This window comes from Panicum hallii, chromosome 6 (assembly GCF_002211085.1).
Source record: "Panicum hallii strain FIL2 chromosome 6, PHallii_v3.1, whole genome shotgun sequence".
Lineage (NCBI taxonomy): Eukaryota > Viridiplantae > Streptophyta > Magnoliopsida > Poales > Poaceae > Panicum > Panicum hallii.
The window spans coordinates 39,202,593-39,221,051 of NC_038047.1; the positions used below are offsets into that span (position 1 = coordinate 39,202,593).

Genomic DNA, 18,459 nt, shown 5'->3' on the forward strand with positions numbered 1-18,459 from the left:
ATTAAATTTACGGGCTGCAGCTTGTACCAATTGTCACAGACGAGCCCATGTAAAGCGAACCGCACCACACAGGCCCATGTCCCTTTACCGTTAGCTGGTGAGCCCGCACTCAGCTACTCCAAGCCCGATCGTCTCGTCTCGCTCACTTTGCTTCGCTTCCCTCCGCTTGACGCGAGCCGCGCGGGAGCACACGCCCATGGCGACGACGCCGGCGACGGCGTCCGCGCTGCCCAAGTCGGGGGCGGTCTCCAAGGGCTACAACTTCGCGTCCACTTGGGAGCAGGTTGGTCGCCGCGCCCTCGCCTCCGGCAGATCTGGCAGTGGCCGGTCCCGAGATCTCGCGGGTGCGATCGCCGGTTTCGTGGATCTGATGCCTCCTCTTCATTTTTTCATTTGCGCCTTTTGCAGAATGCGCCGCTCACGGAGCAGCAGAAGGCCGCGATCGCCGCGCTCTCCCACGCCGTCGCCGAGCGGCCGTTCCCAGCGAACCTGGTGAGGCCCCGCCATTTGAGAATTGTCTGCATATTTTGTATGCAATGTTTAGTTTAGTCGGTGGATGTTGGGATTTTGTAGGGATGTTATTCGGGCTACTTCGTGCTGCAAATTCTGTGCCTCGCTGCACTTGAACCCCGTGAAGTTGGGGTTTGAGTTGGCAATGCAAGCAGGGTTTAAGCGATCTATTTTTGTAGAGTTGGGAAATTGGGATTAATTCTAGATTTAGCGCACATGTATACTATAATTTCTGCATGGGATGCTGAGTACATGTTCGGTCTTGCAGGGTAATTTCATTGAATGGCTCCTACTGAACAATATATTTGCCCTGTTTTAGTGTTCCTTTTTCTGGTTTGGGTTAATATATTTCTATATAGTTTCTTAAATGTGTTTTCTGGGTGTTTATATCAGGAAAAGAGTTCAGGGAAGGATGGAGGTGTGGCAGTTCCAGAGAAAGAGTCTGCTTTGGAGGAGGCTGGTGCAATGGATGCGGTCTTGGTGAATACACATCAGGTTTTCATTCTTCTGTTCCTTAACCTTTTGCTTCATGGCTGTAGTGCTACTTGTAACTATCATTGACAATGCAATGTTGAAATTACACTTTTCTTTCATGTAGTTCTACAAGTGGTTTGCAGAACTGGAGTCAGCTATGAAATCTGAGGTTTGTTTAATGTCACTATTTATCTTGGCAACAGAATGATTGTGATAACATTGTTTGCTCACTCTGGAGAAATTATTTATTGACAGACAGAGGAGAAGTATCGCCTCTATGAGAATACATTAGAGGAGCGTGTCAACACATGTGACGGTATCCTTAAGCAAGTAAGCCTGCAAATTGTTTTGTTGGTTTATGCTGAAAAAAAGATGTACAGATGTATACACCTTTGCCCTTTCAGTTTTAACCTTTTAAAGTGCATCTGTACAGGTTGATGATACATTGAACTTATTTGAAGAACTGCAGTCTTTGCACTCGAGTGTTGCCACGAAGACTAAAACTTTGCATGATGCTTGTGACCAACTGGTATGTCCATTTTGCACTACTTATGTTAATACCATTCTTGTAGTTGTGTTAGTGCACTTTGACTCTTAATGAAATATCCATCCACCAGAGAGAACTGTCAGTTCTACACAACTTGTGCACATTAGACATCTTGAAGCGTTAAAAAATGATAGCAGTGCTATGCATCTGACTTGCTCATGATTTTCCACTTCCAAGCAATAATGGTGCTCTGTTTCGCATCAAGTCGGCCCAAGGAAGTACATATTTTCTGCAGCTATGCTAAGTCGTACATGGGTCTCAAAGCTCAGTCATATTCATAGCCTTTCAGAAGGAAAACTCAGCCAACAGTTAATAAGAAGAAATAGGCACTCAAATTCAAGTTGAAGATGACTCGGATCTGAGTGGTGGAAGTGTACATCACACCTCACATTTCAGTTGATGGGCCATTTTTTATACATTTTGTAGCATTGTTGCTGTTTGGGTATTGCATAGGAGATTAGTTGTACATACCTTGTTTTTTTTTTCCATGTGGCCTTATTGAACTTATGTGTAACATCCACAAAATCAGTTGAGGCATGCCATGGTACACACGTTAAACTACATATTTTTTTTAACAACATGGGGAAATGTCATATGGGTCATCAACCTACATAATTGTTTTGACAGGTTCCATTAGGTTGGCATTGTGGTCCATCAATATTCAATAACCTAAAAATAAACTGAAAAAATCTCACATCTCTTTTAGTTTCCAGCAAGTGCATTCCGATCCACGATTCTGTTTAAGTGCTACACGGTGGCCAGCTGTGTCCATTTAAAAGGTCATTTAGCCTATTTAGATGTCTGTTTCATGACTGGATGCTGGTGTCATTTTGCTTTGTATTAAACAATTGTGTTAATTCCTCATAGATATTGAATGGAATATTTGGTGTCAAAAATAATTTCCCTCCATCTTTCTAGTTACTGTCCTGATTGAACGTTATTTCTATTGATGATGCAGTTGGTTCAGAAACAAAGGCTGATTGAGTTTGCAGAGGCACTTCGAAGTAGGCTCAACTACTTTGACGAATTGGAAAATGTAAGGTTTGGCGACCCTAATTGGTGTCTTACAAAGATTTTCTATTCTACTTATGAAAAAGTCATATCAAGTCAATTCTCATTCAATTGCTTCTGTAGGTCACCACCCCTGTGACGAATACACTAAACTATGTATACAAAAAATATGGAAATGTTTATCTTTCTACTTTTTGTGAAAGTTACCAAACCTAACTATGTAAAAATTTCCACACTTCTATTAATAATGTCAGCCCGTGGATGTTTCTTGCAAAACGCAAAAACTGATTTTGGTTGTTTTCATTAATGTCTACTTAACTTTCATGTAGGCTCTGAACTGTATCCCTAACACCCTGTGTTTCAATCTAGGGTTAATGTTGTATTATTATCTGTATTTGTGTTTTTTATGTGTCCCCTAGGTCCAGCTCTTGATGCTGTTAAAAATACTCCATACCTGCAAGAGTAGAACGTGTTCAGTTGACGAATAGGCTTTTCAACTTCTAGTGTGCCTGTTATTAAAAAAAACTTCCAGTGTGCCATGCTATAATTCTTGCAATGGTGTGCCCTGCAAGAATCCTGGGTGGCAGAATCACCCAGATGTGAAAAGAAGAGCACAAATGACCAAATACCAGGATTAATTAGGCTTACAGCATGTAGAATAATAATAATAAAAAGTCATCAAGAGCTTTTCCAACATAACCGCTCTGTAGTTGAAAAAAAAAACTTGAGCTGCGGGGGGTATGACGGCCCCCGGGCATTTACTAAGGAGTAGACCTTCTCACACAGGCCAGGAAAACCCCCAAACCCCTGCCCCACCCTTACACAGGGGTGCCGTTGCCTGTACCGTAACCCGTGTGAGAGCGGGCCGGGACCTATTTTCCATGTGCTTTGGTGTGTAGGCAGGCGAGGTGATTTTTTTTAACCCCAGCCTGAAATTCACTCCCACCGGGAGTCGAACGCAGGACCTGAGGAGTGCTACTGAGGCCACCTAACCAATCCAGCTAGGCACCCGTTCGCCGCTCTGTAGTTGATGACATGTGAATCCTGTTGAATTGCTTTGTCATTAATTTGCATAACTACCTAATTTTGCCATGTGCGCAGCACTGCAAGCTAACTACCTGTTTCTGTTTTACAGGTCTCAAGCAGCTTTTATTCTCAGAATATGAACATCGGAAATGAACAGTTTCTCCCACTGTTGAAGCGCCTTGATGATTGTATCTCGTAAGTAGTAGCTGCATAATAATGCTTTATGTTTGACTCTAGTGCTGAGGTTTCCATGGCTAATGCAACCTCCCCTGTTGCTAATTGTAGATATGTTGAAAACAACCCACAATATGCTGAATCTGCTGTTTACTTGGTCAAGTTTCGCCAACTTCAGGTAAATGGCTACTAGTGATCCAATAGCTACATTCATAGACCCCCAAAAAATAGAGCACACGACTGATAACTATTTGGTCCTTTGTATGCAGTCCCGTGCATTGGGTATGATTCGCTCACATGTGCTGTCAATACTTAAAGGTGCTTCATCCCAGGTGATTCTCAGTTTCCTTTCCTTGGTACTAAAAAGTTGAGTAAAAAGACAGCTATAGATGATACCTATACTCGGCTGAACCTTGCAGGTTCAAGCTGCAATTCGAGGCAGTGATTCTGGCAAAAACATTGTCACAGAGGGTGTGGAGGCATCTCTTATCTATGTTCGCTTCAAGGCAGCTGCTAGTGAGGTACAAGTTTTTATTATATGATGTGGGACATTGATGATAGCAAATTATTTTGTCTCTATTATGATCTGACATTGCAGTTCTGATACAATTTTTTTTATATATTTGTCAACCAGCTTAAACCAATATTAGGTGAAATTGAGAGTAGATCTTCTAGGAAGGAGTATGCGCAGATTCTTTCTGAATGTCACAATTTATTTTGCGAGCAGCGGCTGTACTTGGTAAGTTGCAAGGGTATTTCCTTTGCACTCTGTTTCCACCATTACCCAGTTGTCTCTTAAGCCTTAATAGTTCGATATGGCTGCTAGGTACGAGGCATGGTGCAGCAACGAATCTCAGAGTTTGCAAGAAAAGAGGCCTTACCTTCTTTAACAAGGTCTGGCTGTGCCTATCTGATGGAGGTAACTGCATACTTTCTAGCTTCCTGTTTTATATTTAATCTTTGTATTGAAATGTTGTTTTTGAAAGTTGCAAGTTGCAATCATGGTAGTATAAGAAAACATGATAGCACACTGAAAAGGCAAAAGTTTGTTTTACTTTTTCTAATTGTGAATCGCTGCTTCTGTTTGATTGCTAAAAAACATATTTACTAGTTTTAGTGTTGCTTGTCAGGCATGCCAGTTTGAGCATCAGCTTTTTGCTCACTTCTTCCCGTCATCTGCTGCAGATGTTTCAAGTATGGCTCCTTTAATGGACCCCCTGTAAGTTAATTTGTTCTCCGTCGTGATTTGTTGTTGCATTATTTGTATATGCTGCCATGCTGTAGAACTTACTTTTAGTTGAGGTGATTAATTTGTGAAGTTCTCCAAGCTTGATTACTTTGGACAGATCAATAACCTGTAAAATATCCTAAAACCTAGGGGTTACTCTGAACAGATCGTCAACATAACAATTCGTAAAACCTAAAGTACAGTTTGTATACAGTTTTAGATGTTGTCAATTTGCACAGGTATGCATCAATTATTATACTGCAACTCCAGTAGCATGTCTGAACTGTCTGATCGTGTGGGACAAGAGTTCATCCGTTTCATAATTGGAAATTAGCATTATCAGTATGGCTGTATCCTGTGGGAAGCTAGTAGGGTTAACATCCCTTGATAAATGTGTGTGGGTGTTGTAAGGGTTCTTACCCCTTTCTTCTTCTTAATATAATGATACGCAGCTCTCCTACGTGTTCGAGAAAAAAAATCCCTTGATAAATGTGATTAACATTGTTATTGTGTCATTGACCAAACAGTGTACGGCCGAACCTGGCCTGCTAGTCAAGTAGGAGGCCCCCTCCAGTCGGTGGTGTACAATATAATCACGGACCTATGTGTGGTGTGTAGGTCCATGATGTAGTTGGACTAGAATTAAGCTCATGCGTCTCTTGTGATGTTGTATGATCTAAATACTCATTGTTAATCATTTGTTTTAAGTAATAAAATTAAGATTTCTTTTGTTCAGGTGCACATACTTGTATGATACTCTGAGGCCTAGACTGATATATGAAGGAAATATTGATTCTCTCTGCGAACTTGTTGATATTCTGAAAGTTGAAGTGCTGGGGGAACAACTAAGTAGACGTGGTGAATCAATAGCCGGTCTCCGTCCGATATTGCAAAGGATACTCGCTGATGTTCATGAGCGGCTAGCATTTTGTGCTCGGACTCATATCCGTGAGGAGGTATCATTCTGCGTGTTTATATATTGACTAATGACTATGTCTTTCCATTACCATTCTATTTTTGGCTGATACACGCATGTTTGCAGTATATTTATCCCCACATATAGTACGAGCATTATTCCTTAGTATTCAGATCAAGTGCCATGTAAAATTGTGTTGAGTTTGCACTTGAATCTGCAATATTCTGATGTAACATCATGTGAGAACCTGCTTGGTAATCAAAATGGTTACTAATAAGTAATGACACAATAATCATTTGAATTGTTTGGTTCTCATTTAGTTATCTGTGTAAACATGAGTAATTGTGTATACATGTCGCCACATATGACCATATATCTATGCAATGCACTGGAGAGCATGCATATTTGCTAGCACTATCCAAAGAAAAAAAAAATTGGGAGATCTTTGGAGGCTGTTATTTTGGACTACGGAGTATAATATAAGAAGAGTTCCCTCGAGTTCCAGTTAACTTTGGAGATGCTTAAACTATATTTGTGATGACACCCTTAAGATACCCTCCAGCATACATGCTTTCATGGCATGTAGAGTAAGCTTCAGCCCCCTTCAAACAAGACCCTGGAGGGTCTGGATACTGTGTTGAAGGTTTAGCCTGCCTGAAAGTTGGCGAACTTCCAAGAATTGATTGGAAAAAGCGTGGTTGGACCTGACCTTATATTATAGCTCTTTCATTTTCATTATCCCTCAAATAATTGGTCAGGGCTGTGAGCAGCTAGAGTTTTCTTAATTAACTTAAACTTTTGTTTAACCTTCATTTTCTCCCTTTTTTATCAGATTGCAAATTTCCGCCCTTCTGATGAAGATCTGGATTATCCTGGAAAGCTTGAGCGATCTGTTGATGCGTCTTCAAGTGCTACTGTTAGTTTGCTTCTCACTTTAGTCACAACTGATTCTTTCCATGTTTACTCTATCTATTCCTACATACTCAAATACATGCAGTTTTTGGCTAATAGACATGCTTCCTTTCTAACTTCTCCTGTGTCTGTGTGTAACTAGTGCTACTTCCTCCTGAGTCACAAAATTGTGTATCATTTTGGACATGAGCACGGTGAATAACACACTACTTTGACCACTAATTAACCCTTTCTGATCTCAAATATAAGTTCATCTCTTTGTCTTATTTAGATTTTTTCCATCAATAACTAAAAAATAGATAGATTGATAGCATGAAGTCTATTTTACTAGATTCATCATGAAACATACTTTCATAATATGTAACTCTTTCTATTAAAAATCATATATTCTTATATATATTGTTGGTCAAAGTGCAATATTGAAGATGATGTCGAGGAGGGAGTAGTATAGTGTATATGCTGCATAAACGACACTTGTTTGTTGTGGTTACATCTGTTTTTATGATAGGACATGGTTCTTAGTACTTGTTCTATTTGTTTCAATCTGTAGGTTGGTGACAACTCAGACGTATACGTGACATGGTACAGACCATTGGAGAAAACAGTTTCATGCCTATCAAAGCTATATCGCTGCTTAGAGCCTTCTGTCTTCACTGGATTAGCCCAGGTATTAGACCTCTTAAGGCTAAGACCATTTGTGTCACTAAATCTTCCATTTACTGGTCAGTCCCTTTTCATTTATCTTGACAAGAGTGATTAATCTGATTGACACCAGGAAGCTGTAGAGGTTTGCTCAACATCTCTTCAGGTTGGTATACAATTCTCTACGCCAACTTGCCCTTGTTTCCCATTGGATCAAGATAACACGCTATTTCCCGTTTTTATTCTATGATGTATCATCTTACCATTTGTTATTCTGAGAAACACTTTATTGATGTTGTGAAAAGAGTGCAAGCAAGGTCATCTCAAAGAAAACTACTCCCATGGATGGCCAGCTTTTTCTGATTAAGCACCTCCTCATTCTGAGGGAACAGGTGATCATCTATCTACCCTTATGAAAAATTTATCTTGTTCATTAATTCATCTCGCAACTCATACGGTGCCATAAATGTTTTCAGATTGCTCCATTTGATATTGAGTTCTCTGTCACGCACAAGGAGCTGGATTTCTCCCATTTGTTGGTATTTACAAATTTTATTCCTCCCATATGGAATATTAATCATTTATCTCTTGCATATCGTTTGCATGGGAACATTGACATTCTAGGAATAGATAATTTCTGATTGCTAGTCACAGCATTTAATATTTTTGCAGGATCACCTAAGAAGGATTCTCAGGGGTCAGGTCTCATTGTTTGATTGGTCAAGGTCAACATCTCTAGCTAGGACCTTTTCTCCTCGTGTTTTGGAGAGCCAAATTGATGCCAGAAAAGTAACTAACTTGACCTGATGCCTTTTTGTGGTTCAGCCTCAAATTTGAAGATACCCATTTATTTGCTTCTCCTAGAGATTTGGTATTCCATATTAGTCTAGATATGTGCATGCATTCCCTGTACAGTACTCTGCATATGCTACTGAAATGTAATTAAGTTGTGACATTTGCTAAACAGATGAAGTAGGCGAGATTTATCTGACAGGCTTTATTTTTTTTTTAGTTGCTCACTTCTTAGTTTCCTTTGATTTTGGCTTATTTCGCTATTGCTGTTTTATTTCAGGAGTTGGAGAAAAGCCTTAAAGCTACATGTGAAGAGTTTATAATGTCCATCACTAAATTAGTAGTGGACCCCATGCTTTCTTTTGTTACTAAGGTTGCCACATCTAGCATTCTCCAGATCTTCTTGCATAATTTGGGTGCATTCTTTAATGTACCTGACTTTTTATAGCACCTGTAGTTTGTCTTGAACCGTTGCTGTGTTTGTACTATCCATCAACCGATGAAGGCACGGAAAATTGTTAGTTGTGTGCTACTAAGAGCAAACTTTAGGCGCAGCACTTTGTTCTTCTGTAACTATAGTTTGCCTGAGCCTCCTTTAGGTCTTTGACTATCCCATGTACTACTGGAAAGTCCCTTGCCAAGTAGCATTCTATACCAGGGGTAGCATGGTGCACTATGCTAATTACCGACTAGTATGGTGGCCAGCAATTGTAATGCCTACTAAGATGTAACTCCCATGTACCTTTTGTCTGCTTTACTCTAATGTGGTCATGACATGAATATGTGGCAGGTAACTGCCGTCAAAGTTGCATTGTCCTCTGGTAGCCAGGGTCAGAAGTTGGATTCTGTTCTAGCAAAGCCCCTGAAGACTCAAGCTTTTGCTTCTCCTGATAAAGTTGCTGAGTTGGTTCAAAAGGTGCCTTTTCAAATTCTTCAATATATGATGCAAGAGTACGTATATTTTCCTTTTTGCAAATATTATATGAAAAGTTTCTTTACCCTAAACAGGTTGCTGCCGCTATTCAACAAGATTTGCCCAAAGTAATGGCCAAGATGAGGTTGTATTTGCAAAATCCATCTACTCGGATGATCTTATTCAAACCTATCAAGTAAGGATATCGATCCCACACATCCATACACTTTTTTTGCCATCTGGATTTTTCAAGGAACATCCACAACTCACAAGATTAGTTCAAGAATTTGGTGTTCGGCCAATATCAGCATAATATTTTCCACTGTGTTCATAATTCAGCACGAAAAGGTCTAACTTGTATAAATCCTAAAAATAAAACCAAATGATTTTAAACATCTTAGTTCTAGTCTGCCAATTACAGTATCTACAATCTGGATCATCTTTATGACATCAAGTTGATGTCTGTTAAATCATATGAACTCAGTCTGTGGATACATGCCCACACATAACCAGCACAAGAATAACTGTACTCATATACCTTGAAATTATAAATCCTGTACTGTTTACTCGTGTGATATTCTGATGTCATTCATATAGATGATTTTAATCTTAGTTTGATTAAGTTGATGCATACAAGGTTTTTCCCTCATGAATGTGTTGAACTGTAGACCACAAGTTGCAGTGGTTTAGAATGTGCTACGGCGTGTGCACAGCTACTCGGTGTTATGCCAATATAATAGCTTGTAACAGATAAGTTTTACATGGTGAAATTGCACTCCTGACAAAAATATTAGTTTGTATCAATGAAACTAACCAACTAGAAAAATAACCGTTATTAAAATACCCAGAGAAGCGTCTCTAAGTTCCAAATTATTTATTCTTATGCCCTTCTCTTTCGTCTCAGGACAAATATAGTGGAGGCTCATATACAGCTGCAATCCCTTCTGAAGTCCGAATACTCGACTGAGGAAATGCAATCTATCGGTATGTTGCCGATACCTGATTTGCAGTCTCAGCTCGACAGCCTTTTGTAGCATGTATACAGTTGCAATCCTGCGTACACGTCCCTTCGGAGATTGCAGCGCAGTTCCTTCGAGTATAACCAAAGTAAAAGTTGTTGTCACACTTACCAACCTCTACCAGGTTGCTGTTGTAAATTTTCCTTGTTTTATGTTGAAAAATGGAGATGGAACCAAAGAGACATGATGTAGCTCGTTCTGGTTCTGGGAGTTCGAATGCGTATCCCCCTATATATGGCGATTTCTGCATATCGCACACGCATGGTTGGTTCCAACTGCTGAAAACTGACGGTTTGAATTTGCCCACCTGTGGCACAGCATGTGATCACGCCCGTCTTAGATTTTTTCCCCCCTCAAAGCATTTTCCTAGTAGTTTGAGCTACATGCCTGTTTTTTCTTCATAGTAACATTTTTAGAGGAATTGTTGCATCTTGTGCTAGAAGTACTTCTACGAAATCCATGGAAACCATTCCTACCCTTCCAGACAATCCGGTGCGCCAGATTCGTATCGTTTGGTGGCTCCCCCTCTGACACGACGCCTGAGCGTGTTCTGCCTGGCGAGTCGAGTGGCGTCGCGCAGCTGGTCGGCATCAGAAACTACCACCACTAGCTCGCCCGTCTCTGATGCCAGCAGCGCCCGCGGCGAACCTCGCTGCGAGCGGCCTCGTGCTCCTCTCGGCGGTTGGCATGTGCCGTCGCTCCGGCAGGGGGTGCGCGTTGCTTATTTCGTTTCGCTCGCTCGGCTTGGGATGGGATGACGAGCAGGGGAGATAGATACCCTTCGCCTTCGGCCTGAAATTCCACCGGCACTGGGGCCCTCCTCATGTCACTTTTGGACCCTCTTTTTAGGGCAAGGCTCGTCGAGTTGTCGCCGTCATCCGAGCTGGTCGTCGTCGTTGGGGTGCTATGCGTACGCCGATTTTCCGGTAATACTGTACAAGTACTGCTGACTGTACGTGTAGAACAGTTTAATTCTTCGTTTCAAAGTTCAAACCTAGGCACAGGGGCCAAAGCTAATGCACAAATTAGATGAAGGTCAATTAGCGCAGTACCCATCTCCATCCTACTCCCCCGACGCCGCTATGAGCATGGCTGCGCGAGGGCTTCTCTTTTGCGCTCCATTCCATCGTGTACGCGCAGCAGCCCGCTCACGATCGACGGGAATCCCGTTCCTCCACCACCGCCACGCGCCGCGCCGTAGACCGGAGGGAGGTGGGGCCGGCGCATTCGGATGCATGGATGGATCGGGCTATGATGGGATCGGACGTGGCATCGTGACTTTTGCGGTGTTGGTTCGTGCTTGGCTCGCGTGAGAGATATTTCAGGTTGGGTTGGAGAGGGACAAGCTGCTGGGGCATCTCACCGCTGGGACCATCTACTATACCAGACCACGATGCACACTGCAATGCAGAATATATTTTGAAAAGAATGCAATGCAGAATATAGCAGGAGATGAGATGGAGGATGCAAATCTTATCCTTACGGAATTCGGGGTTTTTTTTTCACTTTTCTCTTGAGAAACAAAATTCAGTAGCATTTGTTTACATGCACGCATGCGCACTCACCGTACACCGGGAAGCACCTCGCCTATCACTAAAATAAGAACGCAATGAATTTTTGTGAATAAATACACATATCTACACCTCGTCTATTGCTAAAATAATAGTATCGTTAATTCCTGGAATTTATCTAGGTAAACCCTAGCATCCGTTCCGAGTCTAAAACTCGAACCTGGAAAGAAAAGTTCCACTACACAGAACCTACGTTCGTTCGGAATTTAGAGTTTTCCTTTGCATGCATTGGCTTTTAGTTGGTATCTGAAGACATGCAGATATTTTCTGTTTATCCGACCAACCTTTATTTGTGGATTTACGAACTAGAAGAAGCAAACATATATATTTTCTGTCGATTGTAAAGTTTGAAAGGAAACATGAAAATGACCTAGCCTTCGCGCCTTTTAAACACTATAACTTAAATTGGCCATATTATTACAACTAGATACCGGTTGATAGTGAACGAGACCGGTGGAAGCAGTAATCGATGTTTGGCAAACTTAGTTTATCTATGGCCATGTATTTTGCCAAGCGAAATAGTCTCTCTTCTTTTTGCGAGAAAGTGAAAAAATATCTACCTACGTCCAGCTGAATCTTTGTTTCACCTGATGGCCAAATTACGTACTAGTGCCTCGTTTTATCAAATTGAGAATTACAAAATGTTTTTGCGGAGTCGAGTCCATGTGATCCTCTAGTTATTTTAATTTCATTCGCGTAAACTACCAAAACCCCACTGAAATCTGATCTTCAGATTAACTTATAAATTGGTGAGCAAAAGTTCATGCTCACCAACAAGTCATGAGCCGGGCTCTCTATTTGCGACCATTGACTGGAGAGGTGAGGGCAATACATCCACTCGGCGGCACGAGGGTCTTGAGTTGCCTTTGTGCTTACTGTTAAGCACAGTGCGGCAACAAATTAAAGGAAAAGTCTAGAACACAAAGAGCAAAGATGACAATGATGCTTGGGCCGCATACACTAGTTTGTTGACCCCTTGTTGGCCTTTGGTATCACCACATTTTTCTAGGGAAATAAATATATATAATAAAATGATCTTGATGCATGCTTATATTACAAGTTTACAACAAATAATTACTGTCATCTTCACTCCAAGCATGTAGCTAGCCAGTTGCCGGCTGATCGAAGGCTGCATGCATGATACACACATGCTAGTACAACTGTACAAAAGCGAGAATTTTCACACGTCCTGTGTTTAGAAAAAAAAAAAAGGGTTAAGATCCTTCACCTACAGATACCATATTGGAATCCTTGTTGCTAGCGCGTAGTTCTTTTTGTTGCCAAGAACGCTGAACACACAGCTGTTAATTGCTGCAGCACTGCTGAGCTCACAGAGAAAATCGATCAACAGTATAATGACTCGAAGGTACAGAGGTGATTGCAGTGCATGCAATCCATTTGACCTCACGAATAGTCACACAGGGTGTTCCTAACTCAATAGGACCGGTTAGAACGACTTGGCATGTGCAGGGGTATACAAGCATCTCAATGACCCTTGTACTTGCAGGGAATAATAATAGCCTAATTGGACAAGATGCATTTTCTTATCATTGTACCTGCAGCCTGGATGGATGGAGATTAGACATGGCACGCATAGTGATTTATTTGATGGCCAGTAGGGATAGCCATTATGCCAAGCTTGTCGGACACATCTGAATGCATGATGCGTCAGGCATGTTATGTTTGTGCGTCGTTTCCTTTCTTTGTCTGTTCTTATTCGTCTGCCGTACTTGCTTGGGAATCATGGCGTCTGTATTGATTATAATGGCCGATTATGATTTCTGACTGACTGACTATGATCCAACTGTAAAAATAACAGAAGATTGTACAAAATTGTCTACCATGTTTGCCACTCGCATGCTCAGTCACCATCCTAGCACTTAATAAATTAGCATCCAACCACATGAACATGCAAATAGTTGGATACTGATCCGATAGAAACCATAGATGTATAAGGTTTCAGATTTGTTTAGTGGTTAAAAAATGGAAATTCGTATCGCATTTCTGCAAAAATGTGTGTTCATGAAAAAAGGAGTATAAGATATAAACAAGTAGAATCCCTAGAGTATACTAATTTTGTGTGAGAAATAGATATATATGGAAAGATCACTATAATTTGTTCTTTTTTGTTCATGTTATCAAGTTGCTGGTTCATGTAAATGATCAAAACAACCAAAAGTGCTCTCAGAAACAAAAACAAAAAATAATTCCAGTAGGACCTGCTGGGATTGTATTCCTAGTCCCGACAGAGCTTTCGTGCCCTGGTTGCCCACTGCATTGCTTTGCACGTTCAGCAACATCAAGGATTCCATGCGAGTTTTCTCACACAGAAAATGACCTTTTAATTTCTTCATGAAAGAAAATAACGTGTGAAAGCTTTTGTAATATTTCATTAATTTTCATGAAAAAGACCTCGCAATTATTGGGATTCCTTTTTTTTTTCTTACTCCACAAGTCCACATGAGTGGGGAACAGCTTACACCAAGACAAAAACATCATCTTTGCATAATTATTAGAAGGCATTGCTTCTAGGACCACTCATTATATCATTTCTACATTACATAAGTGATCATTATAATTTTTCAGCTCATATATAGTCCATTCTTTCCTTTATTATTACCTTTAATTTTTGCTTTGCTGGCTTGGGTTTTTCCATGAAAGCTATTGCTCCATCTCCTCAATCTTTTGAAAAAAGGTTTCAGTTGTGATTTAGTAAAGAAATAAAGAGACCATTTAGAGATAAAGTAGCGACAACAGAGATTCAGCATCCTGTTTGTATTAGATACATGCACAGAAGAATTAGTGCAAATTATGGAAACAGCAATAAGCCAGGTTGTTTGCATTGACTGATAACATAGAAGCATCATACAACGAATCTGACTTTTAATTTGAAAGCATGCCTCATTTTCTTGCATGCATAGAGGGATCCCAACAGGCCTCAGCCTTTACTTGCAGACAATAGAGATCAGCCACGGACAGAGTTAAAAGTCTCTCTCTCTCTCTCTCTCTCTCTCTCTCTCTCTCTCTCTCTCTCTCTCTCTCTCTCTCTCTCTCTCTCTCTCTCTCTCTCTGTTCCTGGCTAAACCTCAAATTTGAATGCAAAAGGTCATTTATATGGATTTCCCCCCAAAAGTTCACCCCCTTTTTCTTTTTTGCACTGTTATAGTAGTATTTCTTTTGATGCACACACTGCCACACACAACACTGGGCCCAGCCCAAGAGATTCTTCTTCTATTTGATCAAGTGGAAGCAGTGACAAAAGGCCTTTTGTGGACATCAAGCGGTTTTAAATACCCATCACTCCTCTCCCCTTCACCACCTCATCTCTCCTCTTTCTCTCTCCTCCTACCCACCTATAGGAAGCTCTCCTGGTGCTCACCACCTCAAGCGAGGAGGTGGGGTGATCCCTCCTCCCCCCACCCTCCTCCCCTCCCCACTACTCACCGCCATGCTCCCGAGAAGGCAGAGCATCTTCCACCTCGGGGAGGAGGGTGGCGCCGCCGTCCACCACCACCGCGTCGGCGTCGTCGGCGCGGCCATGGCCGGAGCCAACGGCCGTCGCTCGCGCGAGCGCGAGCGCCTCGTCGTGGGGCTCCAGATCCTGGTGCACCACCACCACCACCACCACCACCACAGCCATGGCCGGCACGCGCACGCGGCGGCGAGCATCGTCTTGAAGCAGATGGTGAGGCCGCGCTCCACCGCCGCCTCGCGCCACGCCGGCGTGCCGTGCAGCTTCCTCAAGGCCTGCTCCCTCTGCCGGCGGGACCTCAGCCCTAGCAAGGACGTCTACATGTATAGGTATATATACATACTGATCAGCAACGAACCTGCTCAGATAGTCAGATGCATCGTACGTCGACGACGTGTCTTGATTAACCGGCGTCGATCGCTCGTGCGTCTGCTTGTTCGTGCAGGGGAGACCAGGGCTTCTGCAGCGAGGAGTGCCGGTCGGAGCAGATCCTGGTGGACGAGGCGCGCGAGCGCCAGGCGGCTGTGGGCAGCAAGGAGCGGCAGCGGCGAGGCCAGGCTCACCATCACAGCCCCCACCGCACGCCCAACCGGGGCCGGCCGCCGCCGAGGAAGCCACTTGCCGTCGTGGCCTAGCTAGAAGAGACACAAGGCAACAAAGACGATAGCCGAAGGCAATCATGGTGCAGGATCAGCACTACTAATTAGTTAATTACAATAATCTGCTCTTCTTGTCACCGGCCTGATCGAGGGGAATGAGTGCTAGACAAGCTACAGATAATTACTCCTCCGTTCTAAATTATTGATTATTTTAGCTTTTCTAGATATATAGATTTTGCTATACATTTAGATATTATATCTAAATGTATAGTAAAAATTATGCATCTAAAAAAGCTAAAAGGACTAATAATTTAGAATAAAACGAGTATCAATCAAGGAGCATGCGCGTGTGTGCATGCAGTAAAGAATATAGCATGGCGAAGTGGGTCCAACAAAAGGAATCAAAACTTAAGAGAGATCGATTGGGTGTTTTTTTTAAAAAAAAAAGTATGGTTTTGCATGTTGCAGTCTTGAAAGTAAGGTTGTAATTTGCTCTTGTACTCTACGACATCCAATTGATTGGAGAAATATTAAGTGAAACGGGTCGAGAAGGGAGATCATGTTTTGTTGTCTCTTTTGAGAATCTTGTTAGATTTTCAGCTGTCTAGAAGTGCCATTGGTTCATCATCCGAAGAAAATTACTTAGAAGATTCAGCTCCAATTTAGCCCAATAAAGCCCAATCCGACCTCATCCCTCCTTCTTCAACTCCAGCGAGATTCCGATGAGATTAGGGTCCGGGGTTAGAGGTTTGGTGTTGCCGGGAGGCGGCTTCTCACCACCGGCCATAGAGGAAGGGCCGGCGGCGGCAGGCCGGCACGGCGGAGGAGGCAGGCAAGGCGCGGCGGCGGGAGACGGCGGTGGGGCCGACGCTGGGGTGGGGGAGTCGACGGCGGTGGCGGGAGGCGGCTAGCGCGGGCGTGGAGGTCCGGCCGGACCCTAGCCCGCCCGTGCCGGTGGGGTAGGGGAGGGGCTGGGCGGCAAGCGGCGGGCGGCGGATGGTGGGTGCGCGAGCCGGAGGTGGGGGAAGAAGAAAGGGTGGGGAGAGGCCGGTGGGGTGGGGGAGGCCGCTTGTGGGCAGATTCAGGCGATGGGTGCCGATTTCATCATCCGAAGTGACGCATAATCGCGCCTCTGTTTGGATTCAAGTGCTAATGTTCAAAAGTGCTAAACTTAAGCACTAGTTTATCCAAACATGAATGCTAATAGGATGAGCTAAATTTTAGTCAAGACTCAAAAACTTTAGCAAAAGTATAAAAATACTAATAGATGCTAAAGATGCTAAAGTTAGGTTTCAGTTTCAGTTGTGTCCAACGTGTGACCGGCAGGAACAGATTCTGATCACTCGGTAAGTGCAAGTTAAAGAGGATGCCGAGCTCGACAGATACCTAGCTAAGCTAAAGGAATTGTGGGAACTGGCCGGATGGAACAATGCCATGCCGTCTACCACTTGTGCCGAGGACGAATAAGCCGGCTCAGACGCGTGTGGAATCTCGCTTGCGCGTACGTGTCCACTAACCAAAGAAGATTCGGAGGTGGAATCTCCCTGCTGCAGCCGGTGACGATTTTGACTGGCACGCGTGTGGACTCTCTCTCTCTCTCTCTCTCTCTCTCTGCTTGCACGTACGTGTCCCTCTCTCTCTCTCTGCTTGCACGTACGTGTCCTTCCCGTTTGTGCTGCTTTTTCGTTGAGACACGAATTCAGGCCCGGCCCGGCCCAGCTTCAGTAGACCATGAAGAAACGGGCCTAACCATGGACCGTACAGTCCATGAGTAAATAATCGTGGAAAGGTCCATGGGCTGGAACTGGAACTGAGCCAACGCTGTGTTCTCCATCAAACAAACCTACCCGCAACGACGAGGTCGGGACGGATGGGATGACGCGCCGCCGACTCGCTCGTCTATAAAAAAACAACACCACGCCGCGTCGCCGGTCGCCGCCCCCACGAAACCTGCGCGTCACCCTGCGATCGTGAAGCCCAAAACCCTAGCGCTTTGCAGTAAAGCTTAGTTGAACAGCGATGGCAGCGCCGGCGCGTGCTCTCCTCTCGTCCCGGCTCGCCGGCGTTTGCGCGGCGAAGGTGTCGAGCTGCGGCCGCCGGACGTACAGCGCCGCGGCGGCGGTGGCGCCGAAGGAGCCCGTCGGAGCGGCCTGCAAGGCGAGGCTGCCGGGAGCGGGGTCCAAGCCCAGGGAAGAGGAGGGCTTCTGGATGAGGGACCCCAAGACGGGGTGCTGGATGCCGGAGAACCGCCTCCACGACGTCGACGCCGCCGACCTCCGGGCGCGGCTGCTCTTCTCCAAGAAAGATTAGTTCGTCGGCGAGACTTTTTCCGGGGATCCGAGAATTCAGTAGATGAGTTTTCTTCGCATGCATGCGCGCACGCTGGCGTAGTTGTGGCCGAAATTCAGTTTGTAATGCATTTGACGTGGAAAGAAAGTGTTGGCCGACATGGTTAGATTGATTTCAGTTTCACTACCCGTTAATTGGAGATCGATATTGAACGCCGTTCTGTGATTCATTACGCTCCGGTAGGTGTTCAAAAGTGTCGTACGTGCATGGCGGTCGTATGTGCGCGAGCAGAGACGAAGCCATGGCGAGGCACTCCTGCATAGGCAACCATTTATCCCGCCCAGATGGCAGGCAACACAAAGTC

At 43.7% G+C, this 18,459-nt stretch overlaps 3 protein-coding genes across 3 annotated transcripts; all 3 read left to right on the top strand.

Annotated features, from left to right (window-relative positions):
- Positions 1-135: 135 nt before the first annotated feature.
- Positions 136-10,422, top strand: LOC112897074 (conserved oligomeric Golgi complex subunit 3). The gene is made up of 25 exons (XM_025965267.1): positions 136-283; positions 409-492; positions 904-1,005; positions 1,109-1,153; positions 1,240-1,314; positions 1,418-1,513; positions 2,490-2,567; positions 3,678-3,763; positions 3,854-3,920; positions 4,012-4,074; positions 4,162-4,263; positions 4,377-4,481; positions 4,569-4,661; positions 4,873-4,961; positions 5,707-5,926; positions 6,719-6,802; positions 7,349-7,465; positions 7,574-7,606; positions 7,746-7,832; positions 7,917-7,979; positions 8,113-8,229; positions 8,513-8,605; positions 9,023-9,148; positions 9,241-9,341; positions 10,050-10,422. The coding sequence occupies exons 1-25, from the start codon at positions 197-199 to the stop codon at positions 10,177-10,179; spliced, it is 2,343 nt and encodes a 780-aa protein (XP_025821052.1). The 5' UTR covers positions 136-196; the 3' UTR covers positions 10,180-10,422.
- Positions 10,423-15,054: 4,632 nt separating this feature from the next.
- On the top strand, positions 15,055-16,378 carry LOC112897891 (SKI/DACH domain-containing protein 1-like). Its single transcript, XM_025966286.1, has 2 exons — positions 15,055-15,536; positions 15,653-16,378. Exons 1-2 carry the CDS (start codon positions 15,184-15,186, stop codon positions 15,840-15,842), a joined length of 543 nt encoding a protein of 180 aa, XP_025822071.1. The 5' UTR covers positions 15,055-15,183; the 3' UTR covers positions 15,843-16,378.
- A 1,340-nt stretch (positions 16,379-17,718) lies between these two features.
- Positions 17,719-18,381, top strand: LOC112898501 (protein SENESCENCE-ASSOCIATED GENE 21, mitochondrial-like). The gene has a single exon (XM_025966837.1). The coding sequence runs from the start codon at positions 17,826-17,828 to the stop codon at positions 18,114-18,116; it is 291 nt and encodes a 96-aa protein (XP_025822622.1). The 5' UTR covers positions 17,719-17,825; the 3' UTR covers positions 18,117-18,381.
- Positions 18,382-18,459: the final 78 nt, after the last annotated feature.

Coding starts and splice junctions, on each gene's coding strand:
- LOC112897074 (XM_025965267.1), top strand. CDS start 197: ATGGCGACGACGCCGGCGACGGCGTCCGCGCTGCCCAAGTCGGGGGCG. Junction 1,006..1,108: donor TCTTGGTGAATACACATCAG/GTTTTCATTCTT, acceptor TCTTTCATGTAG/TTCTACAAGTGGTTTGCAGA. Junction 4,662..4,872: donor GCTGTGCCTATCTGATGGAG/GTAACTGCATAC, acceptor GTTGCTTGTCAG/GCATGCCAGTTTGAGCATCA.
- LOC112897891 (XM_025966286.1), top strand. CDS start 15,184: ATGCTCCCGAGAAGGCAGAGCATCTTCCACCTCGGGGAGGAGGGTGGC. Junction 15,537..15,652: donor AAGGACGTCTACATGTATAG/GTATATATACAT, acceptor TTGTTCGTGCAG/GGGAGACCAGGGCTTCTGCA.
- LOC112898501 (XM_025966837.1), top strand. CDS start 17,826: ATGGCAGCGCCGGCGCGTGCTCTCCTCTCGTCCCGGCTCGCCGGCGTT.